The 14815-nt window shown below is 47.9% G+C and overlaps 1 protein-coding gene across 1 annotated transcript; it reads left to right on the forward strand.

The window, feature by feature from the left end:
• Positions 1-403: 403 nt before the first annotated feature.
• On the forward strand, positions 404-9927 carry LOC123812658 (keratin, type II cytoskeletal 73-like). The gene is given in 10 exon segments (XM_045829437.1): positions 404-554; positions 557-846; positions 2350-2564; positions 3344-3404; positions 4122-4217; positions 4944-5108; positions 7248-7373; positions 7735-7955; positions 8914-8948; positions 9665-9927. Coding segments are annotated over 10 exon segments (1623 nt in total).
• The last annotated feature ends 4888 nt before the right edge of the window (positions 9928-14815 follow it).

Genomic DNA, 14815 nt, shown 5'->3' on the forward strand with positions numbered 1-14815 from the left:
GTCAATTAAAGGTCTTCCCTCTGTACCCCCGCAATCCACCCACACCCCTTACCACTCCCTGGAGAAAGGCAATTGAGGCTGTGACAAACCTCCTGGCCAAGATCTTTCTAAGGATAATTTGGCCAGGCTAACTGCCCCACATTAATTAGATAAGACTCAAATTACATGAGCAAGGCTTGCAAGCCTATCACTTTGGGGGGTTTCACATGATTTAGCTGGTATCTCTGAGTTTGCTGGGAGAAAATGATTTCTTGCCCCCAGGCAAACTAAGCCCACAAATTAGTGCAGTGGCTGCCTCTCAAATCCTATAAAGGGAGAGACCAAGATCACAGGCTGGTGAGTTGCATCTCACCTGAGGATTAGCTTTTTATTCCAGGCCTTTTTTATCTCTGGCCTTTCCAGCATGAGCCGCCAATTCAATTATAAGTCAGGAACTGCCAAGGGGGGCTTCAGCGGCTGCTCAGCTGTGCTCTTGGGGAGCAGCTCATCCTCCTACCGGGCAGGGGGCAAAGGGCTCAGTGGGGGCTTCAGCAGTCGGAGCCTTTACAGCCTGGGGTCACCCGGAGCATCTCCTTCAACGTGACCAGTGGCAGTGGGTGGATGGGGAGCTATGGGTTTGGCCGAAGCCGGGCCAGCGGTTTTGCTGGCAGCATGTTTGGCAGTGTGGCCCTGGGGCCCATGTGTCCGTCTATGTGTCCTCCAGGAGGCATCCCTCAGGTCACCATCAATAAGAGCCTCCTGGCTCCCCTTAATGTGGAGCTGGACCCCAAGATCCAGAAAGTGCGTGCTCAAGAGCGGGAGCAGATCAAGACTCTCAATGACAAGTTTGCCTCCTTCATCGACAAGGTGAGACTTCTGGAGAAAGCCGTGTAGAGCTCCTTCCTTTTTCTACCTTCACTGCCTTTGGGAGCCCCTTGTCTGAGGCAGAGGAAGGCAGAACATCTCCCCAGGATGCAGACGCAGCTGAGGACAGGGCAGAGAGGAACTGGACAAACCCTGGACATCAGTGCTGAGAGATCAGGGTGGCCATGGTGGGAGGAACTAGACAACTTAGTCTGGGCAGGTCTCCTGGAGGCAGGGAAAGTGGCATGAGTTGAGAAGAAGGGGAGTGATGGCATGTGAAACTTAGAAGCCAGACTATGGAGAGGCCTGTGGCAGCCTCAGATGTGTAGAATGCCATAAGGCCCACCTCCTTCTCATATGGGACTCAGGCAGCTCAGATTCTGGCCAGAAGACAGACTCATTGTCTGTCATACATCCAAACTATAGGGCAAGACACATGGGGATCAGTGGTACACTGGAGTAGGGGTTCCCCAAAGTGGTCCCTGAACTGTCAGCATCAGCATAACGTGGGCACTCATTGAAAATGCACATTCTCAGGCCCCACCTCATGCCTACTGAACCACAAACTCTGGGAGTGGGGCCTGAGAATGTGCATTCTAACACACCCCAATGGTGATGCTGAGACACATTCCAGTTTGAGAACCATTGAGGAACAAAGGAGTAGGAACATCTTGGGAAATAGGCTTCCTGATTTTCAGGGGGTAGAGGAAGTTTACCAAAGGTGACAATGACGTGGGGTGGTCAAGTCTGAGTAGGAGTTTGCCAGACAGAGGTGGGAAAAGGCAACTTAGGGAGAGGGGGCCATCACATGCAGCATGAAGGACTTGCCCAGAGAGCGGGGACACCTTGGGTTTGTATGGGTGCTAGGTGAATGGTGGAAGAGGGGCTGGGCATCTTGTGAAGAGCATAAGAGGAATTTCAACTTGGCTCTATAGGTGATGTGGAACCACCAGAGGGTTTTCTGCAAGGGAATGGTACAATATTTATAGGCCGCCACTTGAGAATTCTGGGAAATGCTCTGAGATCATAGAGAGTTGGACATGAACATAAGAGGGGCTGAGACCCAAGGTCAGCTGAGCACCGACCTCTGGTTGGGCTGGGAAAGGCCATGACCGAAGAGACAGAGAGTAGGCAGAGCGCAGGTCAGGCCACTGGGTCCAAACAGAGCCACTCAAGAGCATGAAGGCCACTATAGGCCTGTTTACATGTCTAAGAACTTGCCTTGGAGAGCAGGCTCAGGGTGACAACCAACATTGGTCCAGGCAGGTTTTGACAGGTGCAGAGGAGACAGATCTTGACTAGAGGGTAATGATTTTACTGGCTGCTCCCAGAAAGAGAGCCCTCAGTCAGACAAAGGGCCTGGGTGGGGAGGGGCATGAGTGACTTTTCTAAGGGCTGAGGCTTACCCCTTAAGCTTATGCAGTGTAAGAGAACACAGCTACCATCTAGGAAAGGAAACCCCACAGCCTCTCTCCATGACAGAGTTCCTGTTGATCTGGGTTCCAGGTGCGGTTCCTGGAACAGCAGAACCAGGTGCTGGAGACCAAGTGGGAGCTGCTGCAGCAGCTGGACCTGAACAACTGCAAGAACAACCTGGAGCCTGTGTACGAGGGCTATATCACCACCCTGCGGAAGCAGCTGGAGACGCTGTCCGGGGACAGGGTGAGGCTGGACGCGGAGCTGAGGAACATGCGGGACATAGTAGAGGACTACAAGAAGAGGTGAGCAGGGGTCCTGCACCCATGTTGATCACCTCTTGGTTTGGGCTTTCCCAGCTGGCACTGGGACATTTGCTTCTGGCCTCAGGAGCACTGAGCTCATGTGGGAGTGACCCATCCTAACCTCCTCTGCTTGGGGAAGATGAGGGCCTTCTCTGGACAGCTGGGCAAGCTGGACAGGGGACAGCTAGCCTCTTAGAAGGTGGCAGGACTGTCCTGACAGATGACCCCCTCTTGGGCATGTCCTCTTCTCTCCCCACTCTTGAGGGCCCAAGTGTGCATACCCCACAGGCTCTTGGCTCCCCAGCTCACTGTTTCCCTCTAAGTTCCAAGGAAAATTCCCTAGCATGGCAGGGATCTGGAATTTCTGTTGGGCTTCCTTTCTTATTTCCCTCTGGTTTTGGACATTTGGGCCATGCTTCTTTCTCTTTCAGGGGACAGTTCTGGCTTCCTTGGGACTCATGCTTTGGGATGAAGTGAAGTTATGGGTAGGGGTGTCAGACAGCTGGGTGACACAAGCATCATGGCTGAAAGGGGCAGCAATATGTTCCTGTGATTTGGAAACTGAGTGGGAGGAGGAAGAACCTACTCATTCTCCAGACAGTGAAGGAAATCCAAACCCCAAACCATCCGGTCACCTGGCCTGGGAGATTTGCTTCAAACTCTGCCCACAATACTGAACAAAGAGTCTTAGAGAGTTGGACAGATTTGCAAAGATGTAGAATAACACCTATTAAAAGGTACATACACACATCCTGCTCACTGGGTGGCTTTTCTTGCAGGTATGAAGAGGAAATAAACAAACGCACAACTGCTGAGAATGAGTTTGTGGTACTTAAGAAGGTGAGGAGGGGATGCCTATCCCTTGGTCACCCAGGGAGTGGAGTGTAGAGGCTGGGGGGTGACATCAGAGAGGAGACTGAAGTCTGTGCTCCCTGCAAGGGTCTGGAGCTGAAGTGCCAGCGCAGATGGAGGGATTCACTGCTTGGGACATGTTGGGACACCTTGATGTTTATTGAGAACACATCACTTCGTCAGTCCCTATGTTTTGTGTAAATGGGTAGGAGCCCAAATATGGATAGTCAATCTCTAGGTCATGCTTGCTTTCGCTTTAGGAATAGGACATGCTTTGAGAAAGGCTCCAGCTTTACCTTCCTGTTTCCCCTCCACCTTCTCTACTTTGCCCGTCTCAGGTGACATATCTCTCTGTCTCTGGTGAATCTCTGTGGTTGCCTTCGGCTCTGACTAATGAATGATGGCTTGTGGAGGGTGTGGCGGGGGGATAGGGCTCTCTCCTATAACCTCTCTTTGAGAAATAGAGGCAGTAAAATGAGCCCATTGTTGGATGGGATCCAACCCCAGAAGGAGTTCCAGAGGCACCAGGGACTTCTTCAAGGTGTTACGGTGATTCCTGGGTGAAAGTCAGGTTCTTGCCCCCTGGGTTGTGACTCCAGTCCTTGCAGCAGCTAGTCACAGAGTTGGTGCTGGGGTGCCTATTCCCAGGGAAATGCTGTCTGGGCTTGAAGAAATGCAAATTCGGGCGTCTCTGAATTCCCTTAGGATGTGGATGCAGCTTACATGAGCAAGGTGGAGCTGCAGGCCAAGGTGGATGCCCTGGATGGAGAGATCAAGTTCTTCAAATGTCTGTATGAGGGGGTAAGGCTCCCTCACACCCACCCCAGTTCTGTCTTCTGGAAGGACAGATGTGAATGGGCAGTTACTTACTCATCAGCAACTTGAAGAGCACAGGAGATCTCCAATATTTGGATGCTGGGAGAGTGTTTGTAGATCAAAGATGAGGGTGACATCTCTCCCCATACCTCCAGATAAGGTGTGTCATCAGTCCCAGCCTGACCTCCAGTGTTCTGCTCTCACATCCTTCAGGAGGCCATGGGTCCTTAAGGGGTTCCCACTGACCTTTAGTGGAGCACATTCTCATTTTTACCTATCTTCTCTCTGCCACTTGGGAAACTTCCTTGGGTCTTGGTCAGAAATCCCCAGGGATGGAGATGGGGAGTCCTTAAACCCTTTCCACTACTTTAACCCTCAGCCTGTTAGCCAAGTATCTGTGAAGCTCCTGTGTCCTTAGTGTCTCTTGTGTGGTGTCCATGCTGTTTCCTCTCTACCTTCTCTACTTCTGACCAGCCTCAGGGGACAGACACATAGGCTGTTTCCTTCTTGGGCTGCTTCAAACACACTCAGCAGCTTTTAGGTGTAGTGTTGAAACCTCTGGGCTGGTGACCTCCATTTTTATAAGCTTTGGAGAATGCAGCTGCCTCTGTTTGGGAGGGTTTGGGGGCTCCCCTGCTGGGATAGGGCCATTACCTTGTCTCTTTCTTCTGCTCACAAAAGACATTTCATGCTTCCTTGTTTCCCATGCAGGAGATTGCTCAGATCCAGTCTCACATCAGTGACACATCTGTCATCCTGTCCATGGACAACAACCGGAACCTGGACCTGGACAGCATCATCGATGAGGTCCGTGCCCAATATGAGGAGATTGCCCTGAAGAGCAAGGCTGAAGCTGAGGCCCTGTACCAGAGCAAGGTGAGGCAGCACACCTACCCTGAGTCACATGTTCCAAGACCACTGGCCCAGGCCCATGACCCACCATGGCCCACACACTGTCTGGGTCATGATAGTCTCCCTGGCACTGAAGGAAGCCCAAAGGGAGGAGAAGACAAAGCTCTGTCCTTAGGATCCACTTAGATCATGACAGCCACCAGAGGACACGCACAGCTGAGTGCAAATGAACGTGGCACAGAGTCTTGAGTGCAGGGGAGACAGAGGTTAGGAAACGAGGATCAGATGGGGCAGATCAGGAGCAACTTCTGGAGGCAGAGTTGTGAACTGGGTCTGGGAAGGAGGAAACATGGGCAGTTGGCATCTCAGCTCTCTTCTTAATTATAATAAATTAGGGGATCTCTTCACTGTGCTCTGAGATTAGGTAATTTACCTTTTCATTCAAGTCCAGCTCCAAGAGTAAAGAGGGTGTTTGAGTCATTTAGATCTTACCTTCTCTAATGAGTTCTGGGTGGGGAGATAATTTTTTAGATAATATGGTTTCTCAGATCTAAGTGGCAACTTCCTTATTGTTCCTTGTTGTTTATCAGACCTCTTCTCAAGGGAAATTCACACTCTTGAGATCTTATCTTGTCCATCTCCCTGCTACCTTGCTACCCAAGGGACAGAAAAATTTATCCTGCAGAGGTGGGAAGAAGAGAAGCTTTCAAAGCCTGGGAGACACCACAGACTTGGGATTCTTGATAAAGGTTCCAACTCAAGTCCCCAGTCCTCAAATCCCTCTACATTACTGCTGCAAACCAGAGTCAGGGATGGCTGTGTGACTCAACACTCAGGGGAGTGCTTGGTGTCAGAATTGGGACAGTTAGTGCCTCTGTCCTGGTCGGAGTGTGGGGAGGACCATTGTGTTCACATAGCCTTTCGGAGAAGCAAGAGAAGGCCATCTGTACTGCCCTAGTGTTTTTTGTCCCTGGATTATTCCCAAAGATAAAACACGGGAGAACAGAGAGAAGACCCCTACCTTTAAGAGGAACCCTGAATCTAGTGCCGTGTTGGAGTCAGATATGAGACAACTGGCAAGGCCAAGCACCCAAGGACAGAGAAGGGCAGAGCACAGCCACCCGAGGTCTGAATGCCATATGTTTTTGTGTTCCCCTGAAACCAAATTCTGGAGTAGAAATGGAATACTCTCTATTAACTATCCAGTGGATGACATCAAAGGCAGGAATAATCCCTAACTAGTAGATGACCCAAAATTCATAACTAGTGGTGTTGGGGTATAGACAAATCCAACCCCACTACACATGCACAAATGTTGTTCCACGCCCAGCAGGACTGCCGGTAACCTGGGTCCCGGCTGAACTGTGAAGGGAAAGAAGTCACAGAAAATGCAGATGGGCAGCTCATCAGCTCCCTCTTTGGTTCATTCATTCATTAATCACACCTCTTTTGAGTACCAGCCAGACACTGAGCTACGTACTAGGAATTCAGAAATTTTTTTTTAAAAAAGTTCTCTGGCCTCTAGTCATTCTGAGTCTGATGAAAAGACATAGAAACCTGTGATCACAGTACAGTGTGCTAAGATCTATGGACCGGTGTGGCAGGGGCTCTAGGGAGAAGGCACCCAACCAGGGGATCAAGGAAAACATCCTGTAGGAAGTGACTTTGTACTGACTGAGTTGGAGCCAGATAGAGGACAAAGACTCAGAGACTTGAGAGCATGTGGGACACTGACGGAACTTGGAGCTGATGGACAGGGGCTATGAGGAATGAGTCTGGAAAGGCTGGTGGGTACCAGATTTCAAAGGTATCAAGGTGCCTGGTATGGCACCTTGATACCATACCAGGAGTTTGAATTTGACCTAGACTTTGAAGGGCTATAGGCAGAGGACTACCATAACTGGAGTTGTGTGTTACAAAGTTGCAGTGTGGAGGGTATGGGACTTTCAACAGTCTTATGGTCAAATCTAATCATCAGTGAGATCAACTGTGCTTAAGGAAAATCAACCAGCCAATCAATCAATCAATACAATGATTGAGTGGGAGGCTTCTGTTAGACCTGGTGAAGTCTGGGACTCCTACCCACCTCTACCACACTCCCCCAGCAAAGACAGTCTACCAGGCCCTGAGTCAAGGTCCTTGCTTTGGCTCATCTCCCTCTAGTTCCAGGAGCTCCAGCTGGCAGCTGGTCGGCATGGAGATGACCTTAAGCACACCAAGAATGAGATCTCAGAGCTGACCCGGCTCATCCAAAGGCTGCGCTCAGAGATTGAGAGTGTGAAGAAGCAGGTGAATGGGATTTAGGGGTTCTTGGCTCATGTCCAAGGGAGGGGTAAACTGCCCACCACACACACTCACCTATATTCTTTCTTTTCTTGGTTCCCCATCTCAGAACCCATTTCCTCAAATGGAGTCTCTCATTTCATCTTCCTCATTTAGCCCTCATCTGAAGTCTGGGAACAATTGGGAGGGTCTTTTCAGAAAGTCAAGGGGCTGAGGATAGCACCCCTCCCAGTCCCAGGTTGACAGGACTCCATCACAATGGCTGTAACTTTGCTCTGCCCAACCACTGTGAGCATACGGGGGCAGGGGGTAAAGTGAAGCTCAGGGTGCCTTAGAACTCAGGGGGATGTTACCTCCTGACCTTCAGTGCTCCAACCTGGAGATGGCCATCGCCGATGCCGAGCAGCGGGGTGACTGTGCCCTGAAGGATGCTCGGGCCAAGCTGGACGAGCTGGAGGCTGCCCTGCATCAGGCCAAGGAGGAGCTGGCCCGGATGCTAAGGGAGTACCAGGAGCTCATGAGCACAAAGCTGGCCTTGGACATCGAGATCGCTACCTACCGCAAGCTGCTGGAAGGCGAGGAGTGCAGGTGGGTGATAAGGAGGGGTCTTAGAATGTTAGAGCTGGAAGACCTTTTGGAATCCCCTGACTCAATTTCTGAGAGTATTGGGGGGCAGGCTGCTGGAGGGCCTGGAGATGATTTTCATGTCACCCACAAACATAACTTTAAAGAGCATCAATCAGATGAGACAGATTTCCTTTATAGTTCTCCTAGTTTTTCAGACTGGAGAAAGTCTCAGTGTGATGCTATTATGTCTTTAACACTGCCCTGGCACCTGCAAACACCCCCATGAATGAAAAACAATAGACCCAGGTTCAGTCTCTAGGCAGACAACACCACCTTGATAAAGAAAAATTTTAATTGTTTAATTGTCAGTATATTTATTTTTACTGCTACTGTTTTGTTCTTTTTTGGTCAGGTAATGGGTTCTGGCTGTCTATTTATCCTGGTGATATAAAATTTCCTTTTAAGGGAAATGCATTTTTTGTTATAAAAGGCAGAGTCAATGAAAACTACTAGTATGAGTTGTAGATGGTCGTAGCAACACATGGGAGAATGGTACATGAAACCCTGACATTCTAAAATTCTGCTCTAACTTAGCACTGTTTTACATGTAAGAGCCAGAGAAGACAAGCTACTGGCCCTGAAATCATACAGAGAGTCCACTGGTGGCAATTCCTGACGCTCATATTTCCACATGTACTTATTCATGCCGTAGCCTCTCGAGAATGAAAAAGTGGGCTAAAGGGAAGCTTGGCAGAAGGGACCCTGGAGGTGGTGTTGCTGCTGGGGGCTCCAAGCTTGCAAGTTCATGTGTCTCTGAGGTGGGCACAGCAGACTGAGGATGGAGAGGGAGGTGCTTAGAAACTTGCAAGGGCAGTTTATGCCTGGACATGAGCTCGTCTGGCTGAGGATTTCAGGCTGTGGTGAGGGTAGCTCGGGCTCCACGTGATGGAGATTCACCTGTGCTTTTCTCTTTGTGCAGGATGTCTGGAGAATACACCAACTCTGTGAGCATTTGTGAGTATTTCATGCCTCTGAGGAATATTTTTAGTCCATTAACAAACACAAAGTAAATGGGTACCTGCCACCAGGACCCTCATGAAATAGCTCCATTGCCATAACCACCTCCCTTGCCTGCTGCTTCTTCTTGTGGAGTCAGCACGCCATCCCTTTCCGACCTTTCACACTGGCCCCTTCCCACAGAAGTCTCCCCCATGCTGGGATGAAACTCAGCTTTCACACATGATGGGAGCCCAGGAGCCATGGGCAGGAAGAACTCTCGTTGAGAGTGGAGACCAGGCAGAGACATGCTGTGTGCAACCAGTTTTAATGCTGGTCCTACAGGGTTCTGCTTGGTCTCCTTCCAAGAGAGGCCAGCAAAAAACTCCCCTAAATCAACCAATGAGGAAGTTCTTTGAAAGAAAAAGTAAGACTGTATTCTAAAGTTAAATGTAATCCTTGCTTGGGCATCATTTTTTCTTCAGGGCAAGTCCTTGCTACTCTCGTTTGTTCAAAGGAGAAGCTTCCTGATTTGGAGGTCCTGTGGGACCCGGGCTGTTTCTGGTGCCTGAGCTGCTCAGGAATTGAGTGTGTCACTAAACTCCAGAGTTGATGTGAAGTGTTTGCTTATGGAGGAGACATTTAAATTAGCTGGGACTGGAAGGTCGGAGGGGACTTTGGGTCACCCCTGTCCTCGGGCACACACTAATCATTCCTCCCTCTATCCTCCTTAGCGGTCATCAGCAGCTCCACGGCCGGGACTGCAGGTGCAGGGGCCAGCTTTGGGTTCAGCAGTGTGGGTACCTATGGCTACCGGCCCGGCTCTGTGGGCTATGGCGGCGGCGGCGGCATGCTCTCTGGAGGCTGTGTCACTGGCAGTGGAAACTGCAGCCCTCGCGGGGAGGCCAAAACCAGGCTGGGGAGTGCAAGTGAGTTCAAGGACTCCCCCGGCAAGACCTCAACTCTGAGCTCACCCACCAGGAACACCACAAGATAAAGACAGCTGACACCTTGCCCTGGCTTCTTCTGGACTCCTTTCTCTAGGCAGTTCTTGTTACATTTCTTCTCGGTTTTCCTTACCATTGCCATCTCCTCTCTTTCATTTCACTGACTTAGTCCTTCTTAAAGTAGAATCAGGATTCTAGCCCATCCTTTTGCCTCTACACCAAGAAACCTCCTAACTCAGCCTCCCCGTCCTGAATACTAGTCCTTACAGAGGAAGGTTTTTTTTTCCCCTTCAAGAATAACCCCAATCCTCCTGCTGCCCCTTCCATGCCCTGGTTTAGGGAGTTATTTGGCCATGTGTTCCATGGGTGCATAAGATCACAGGCCCACTGAGAGACCTGTAAGAAGTGTCTCCTGTGAGAGCAACACCAGCTCAAGGGAGACACCTGGTTATAGGTTGTACCTTGCATGGCCCCTGCAGAGATTTTACAGCTGGGAGTACCCCTGCAGGCTGTCCCATCAGTGAAGGGACTCATGCTGTCAATATGTGGGTTCTTGTCCTGGTTCAGACCTCACCTCCCCTCATTTCACCAATAAATTTATAAAACTCATACAGGAACAGGACGGTTCTCTCTCCTAAGGGAATCCTCATCTCAGGCCACATCTCTTCTATATGTGAAGGCCAGCGATGTGGAACCTGGGGCATCTGAGGTCCAGTGTGTTCCACAGAGTCCCACAGTATCTTTACATCTGAGTGATCCTTGCACGACTGCCAGATCCCACCTTCCCCTCCAATGAGTGTTGAGATACTCAGAATTCATCGCTATTCCCCAACACCCACAGATACACCTTCTAAGTCACGTTTTTCTCGGGCCAGCACTCCAATGAATGGGCAATCTTTAAGAACGTTCAGAATACTAGACAGGATAGGGAGCCAATATTTGTGGCAAGATTTTAAACTGGTCAAGAGTTAGCAGAAGGCCAATTCCAGAAGCCTGGGTCTCAAGTTATGGCTTTTCTTCCAAAAGAAGAAAAAGCCAAAGGTAAATTCTCTTTAACATATGACCAATGTTCTTTTGGTCCTTGGTGAAGTTTCATTCATTTGAGTATGGATGTGAATGTATGTTTGTCTGAGTTGTATTTAAACATGGGCCCACTTCTGTTGTACATACCACTCAGCTTCCAAAACGTTCTGTGCTCAGAGATTTCTCAAAGGTCCATAGGCCATGATGCTACTGTCAGGATGCAACAGGATACAAAGAGCGAGTGAGAGGCTGGCACATATTCAGGCTGAGTCTCACAGGGGCATCTGAACAGGATCGCAATGAGTCCAGAGAGAGTCCCAGACTTAAGTCAATAGCTTGGAATTCAGATTCAGATTCTGCAAGTAACTGTGGGTCATGAACATAGCTTGCAACCCTTTGCAGCCTCATTTCTTTATCTATAAAATAGGAAGAATAATACCCCAGGTTGTCATTAGGCTAAAGTGAGGCAGTGTGAGGATGTCTTGTGCAATGCCCAGTACAAAGCTCATGCTTGATAAAGGTTAGTGGAAACAGAATCTTGTCCTCCATATTTGTGGTTCAAAAACTTGACTTCAGAAAAGGGAACCTCAGACACTATTGGTGGGATTATAAAATGATGCAGCCACTATGGAAAACAGTATGTGATTCCTCAAAAATTTAAAATCTTGCCATAGAGTTGCCATATGATCCAGCAGTTACACTGTGGGTATTTATCTGAAGAAAACAAAACACTAATTCAGAAAGATATATTCACCTCTTTGTTCATTGCAGCAGTGCTAGCAATAGCCAAGATATAAAAGCAACCTAGATGCCCACCAATAGAAGAACTGATAAAGAAGATATTGTATATATATGCATATATACACACACAGTGAAATATTATTCAGCAATAAAAAAAAATAAAATTTCACCATTTGTGACAACATGGATGGACCTAGAGGGTATTATACTGAATGAAGTAAGTCAGAGAAAGACAAATACAATTATGATCTCACTTATATGAGGAACCTAAAAAATAAAACAATGAATAAACAAAACAAAACAGAAATCTATCATCATTTATCACATACCTGGCATGAGTTAGTGCTGGGCATACAGTGATACATAAGCTTGGTCCATGTCCTTAATGGAGACATAACTACCAGAAATGTAGCTGCCACATGGTGAGATACCGGCAGCAAAAGAAGATCCTGAAGCAGCACAGAGGAGAGTGGTTATCTTCAGCAAGGTCCTAGAAGGTGGACAGGAGAGTCAACATGTGCAGAGTTTTCAGTGGACAAAGTTAACTTTTTTAGTGGCCAGAGGCACTGGAATGGTGACAACAGTCATGATTGCTGGGGTGAGAGGTGGAAGGTGAGGAGGGTCAGCAGGTGGGGGAGGGAAGGGTGCAGCAGTGCCAGGAGCTGGGGAGGCAGGAAGCAGCCACATCAGAGAGGCCCTTTCAAGTCTGCTGAGGAGCTGGGATTCTGTAGAGCTTGTGGGAGAAGCTTACACTTGGGTATCAGATGGACCCAGGTTTGAGTCCTCCTCTGCCACTTACTGTGTAATTTAGGCAAGATCCTTCTGCTTCATAAGTCTCACTTTCCTCAACTGTGAAAAGGGGGTTAAGAGTAGTAGTTCCTTGCCTTTTGACCCAGTGATCCTACTTCTGGGAGTATATCTGAAGAAACCTGAAACACTAACTCAAAAGAATGCATGCATCCCTATGTCCATGGCAGTGTTATTCACAATAGCCACGCCTGGAAACAGTCCAAGTGCCAATAGTAGATGAGTGGATAAATATGCTGTGGTACATTTACACAATGGAATACTGAGCTCCTCTAAAAAAAAAAGAAGAAAATCTTACCTTTCGTGACAGCATGAATGTACCTGTACACTATTATGCTCAGAAAAATAAGCCAGAGAAAGACACTATATGATCTCACTTATATGTGGATTTAATCAACAAAATAATCTAACAAACAAAATAGAAACAGAAGCACAGATACATAGAACAAACAGATAACTGTCAGAGGGGAGGGGGTTGGGAGCTGGGTGAAAAAAGGTGAAGGGTTTAAGCAAAAAATATGTATATATGACACACAGTATGGTGATAGTCAGGGGAAAGGGGTTGGGGGAGGTGGAAGTGGGCAAAGGATGCGTCAATGGAGATGGAAAGAAGACTTGACTTTGGGTGGTAAGTACACTGCAGATGATGTTTTATTGAACCGTACACTTGAAGCCTGTATGGTTTTATTAACAAATGTCACCCCAATCCATTCAATTAAGAAAGAAAAGATAATAGTAGTTCCTCATAAAATTGTCATGAGAATTAAATTTAGTGAATGTATGAGAATTATTAATTCAGTCAATGGCACATAGTATGTTATTAAACCATTGTTACTATCATCACTCTTAATATTACTAGGATAGACTATTCTTTCAAGAAGCTAAGTGAGAAGGGAAGTAGAGAAGGCCTAAGAGTGATTGGAAGATTATGTGTGTACATGAACTAAGGATAAAGAGCACTGGCTACTAAGAGGTATTTTTGCCAGCCCACTTCTGTGCTTGGATTCAGATAGTTAACATTGACTGCCCTAACAAACAAACCCTAAAATCTCAGTGACTTAACTTTATAAAAAAGAGGTTTCTTTCTCATTTATAGTCCAAGGCAGGTTGGAATGGCTCTCTTACATGGTTCTCTCACTGGGGGTCTCAGAGACCTGGGTTCTTCTGTCTTGTAGTCTCACCACATGGCCCACATGGCCTGCAAGGCTACTGGAACAGGGGGAAAGACAGAAGAGGCACATGGTCTGGTAATTACCTCATCCTAGACGTAACACATGTCAATGCCCCTCACATTGAACTGACCCCAACCCCCCACTGAACCCCAAAGTAGGCTGGGAAGTGAGGAAGAGAGCAAGGACACTTGGTGAGCACTGACAGTTTTCGGCCCCACCTTCCTCAGGGTAGATACTGACATTGGTCACCAGCCGGAGAATTCTTTCTCCCTTGAGCCATGCTAGGGTGATGCTGGCACATGCCCTCAAGTCCAGGCACACTTCCTCCCTTTGGTTTTGGCAATGGAGCCCTGGGCATCTTGCCATAAACTGGACCAGACTGCTCAGAATATTTGTTATACTTAGATCTCCATTGTGTTGTAAGTACATTTGACTTTGGGAATTTAAGTTGATTTAATGGTGAAATGAAGATAATTTGCTTAGTATTTCTTAAATAAATTATTTTGTTTTTGATACTAGAACAGCCTTCCTCCTTTTCTTCTCTAGTTTTTTTAAAAGATAACTGATTTATAAATATATTACATGCTTATACTAGAAAGTTCAAAAATATTAAAAACTAGGAAAAAAAACCTTATTCACGATTCTGTTTCCCAGTCACTGTGTGTGGAGAACACTGAATCTGGCCACACCCTGCATGCAGTAGAAAGCACCAAGCGCAGTAATGGATCTAAAAAGTCTTGCAATAACTCACTTGCTTAACTGTTTAACCCATCATGAAACCCACTCTTACACATTTCGCCTACATGATAGGTAATAATTTCCCCAAAATCAATGTTGCAGGGCAAAAGAGACCCAACGTAACAGGTAACACATTTGCAAATCCTTGAGTAGGGTGCTTTTCTCCGTCTTACGTGGCTGAGCCCTGGTGTCAGAGGGCTGTTTCACCTAGACTTACTGGCCAAGGGGGTCGCCAGGGCCCGTGGTCACACAGTAAGCTGATGTTGGAGGCAGGTGCAATGCGAAATGAGAAGGCCTCCTCCAAGGCTGTAGACACCTTTTGATCTGCCCACACATCCGTTGCCTCTGAAACCTGGATGTGTCACTTCTGTCTCCTCATAACCTGAAAGAGAGGTGAGCCAAGGTCGAGGGTTGTGAGGAATTCCTGATTCATCCAGCTAGTCAACCCCTCATGGGA

This window comes from Phyllostomus hastatus, unplaced genomic scaffold, assembly GCF_019186645.2.
Source record: "Phyllostomus hastatus isolate PE091 unplaced genomic scaffold, TTU_PhHast_1.1 phas_scaffold_93, whole genome shotgun sequence".
NCBI lineage: Eukaryota > Metazoa > Chordata > Mammalia > Chiroptera > Phyllostomidae > Phyllostomus > Phyllostomus hastatus.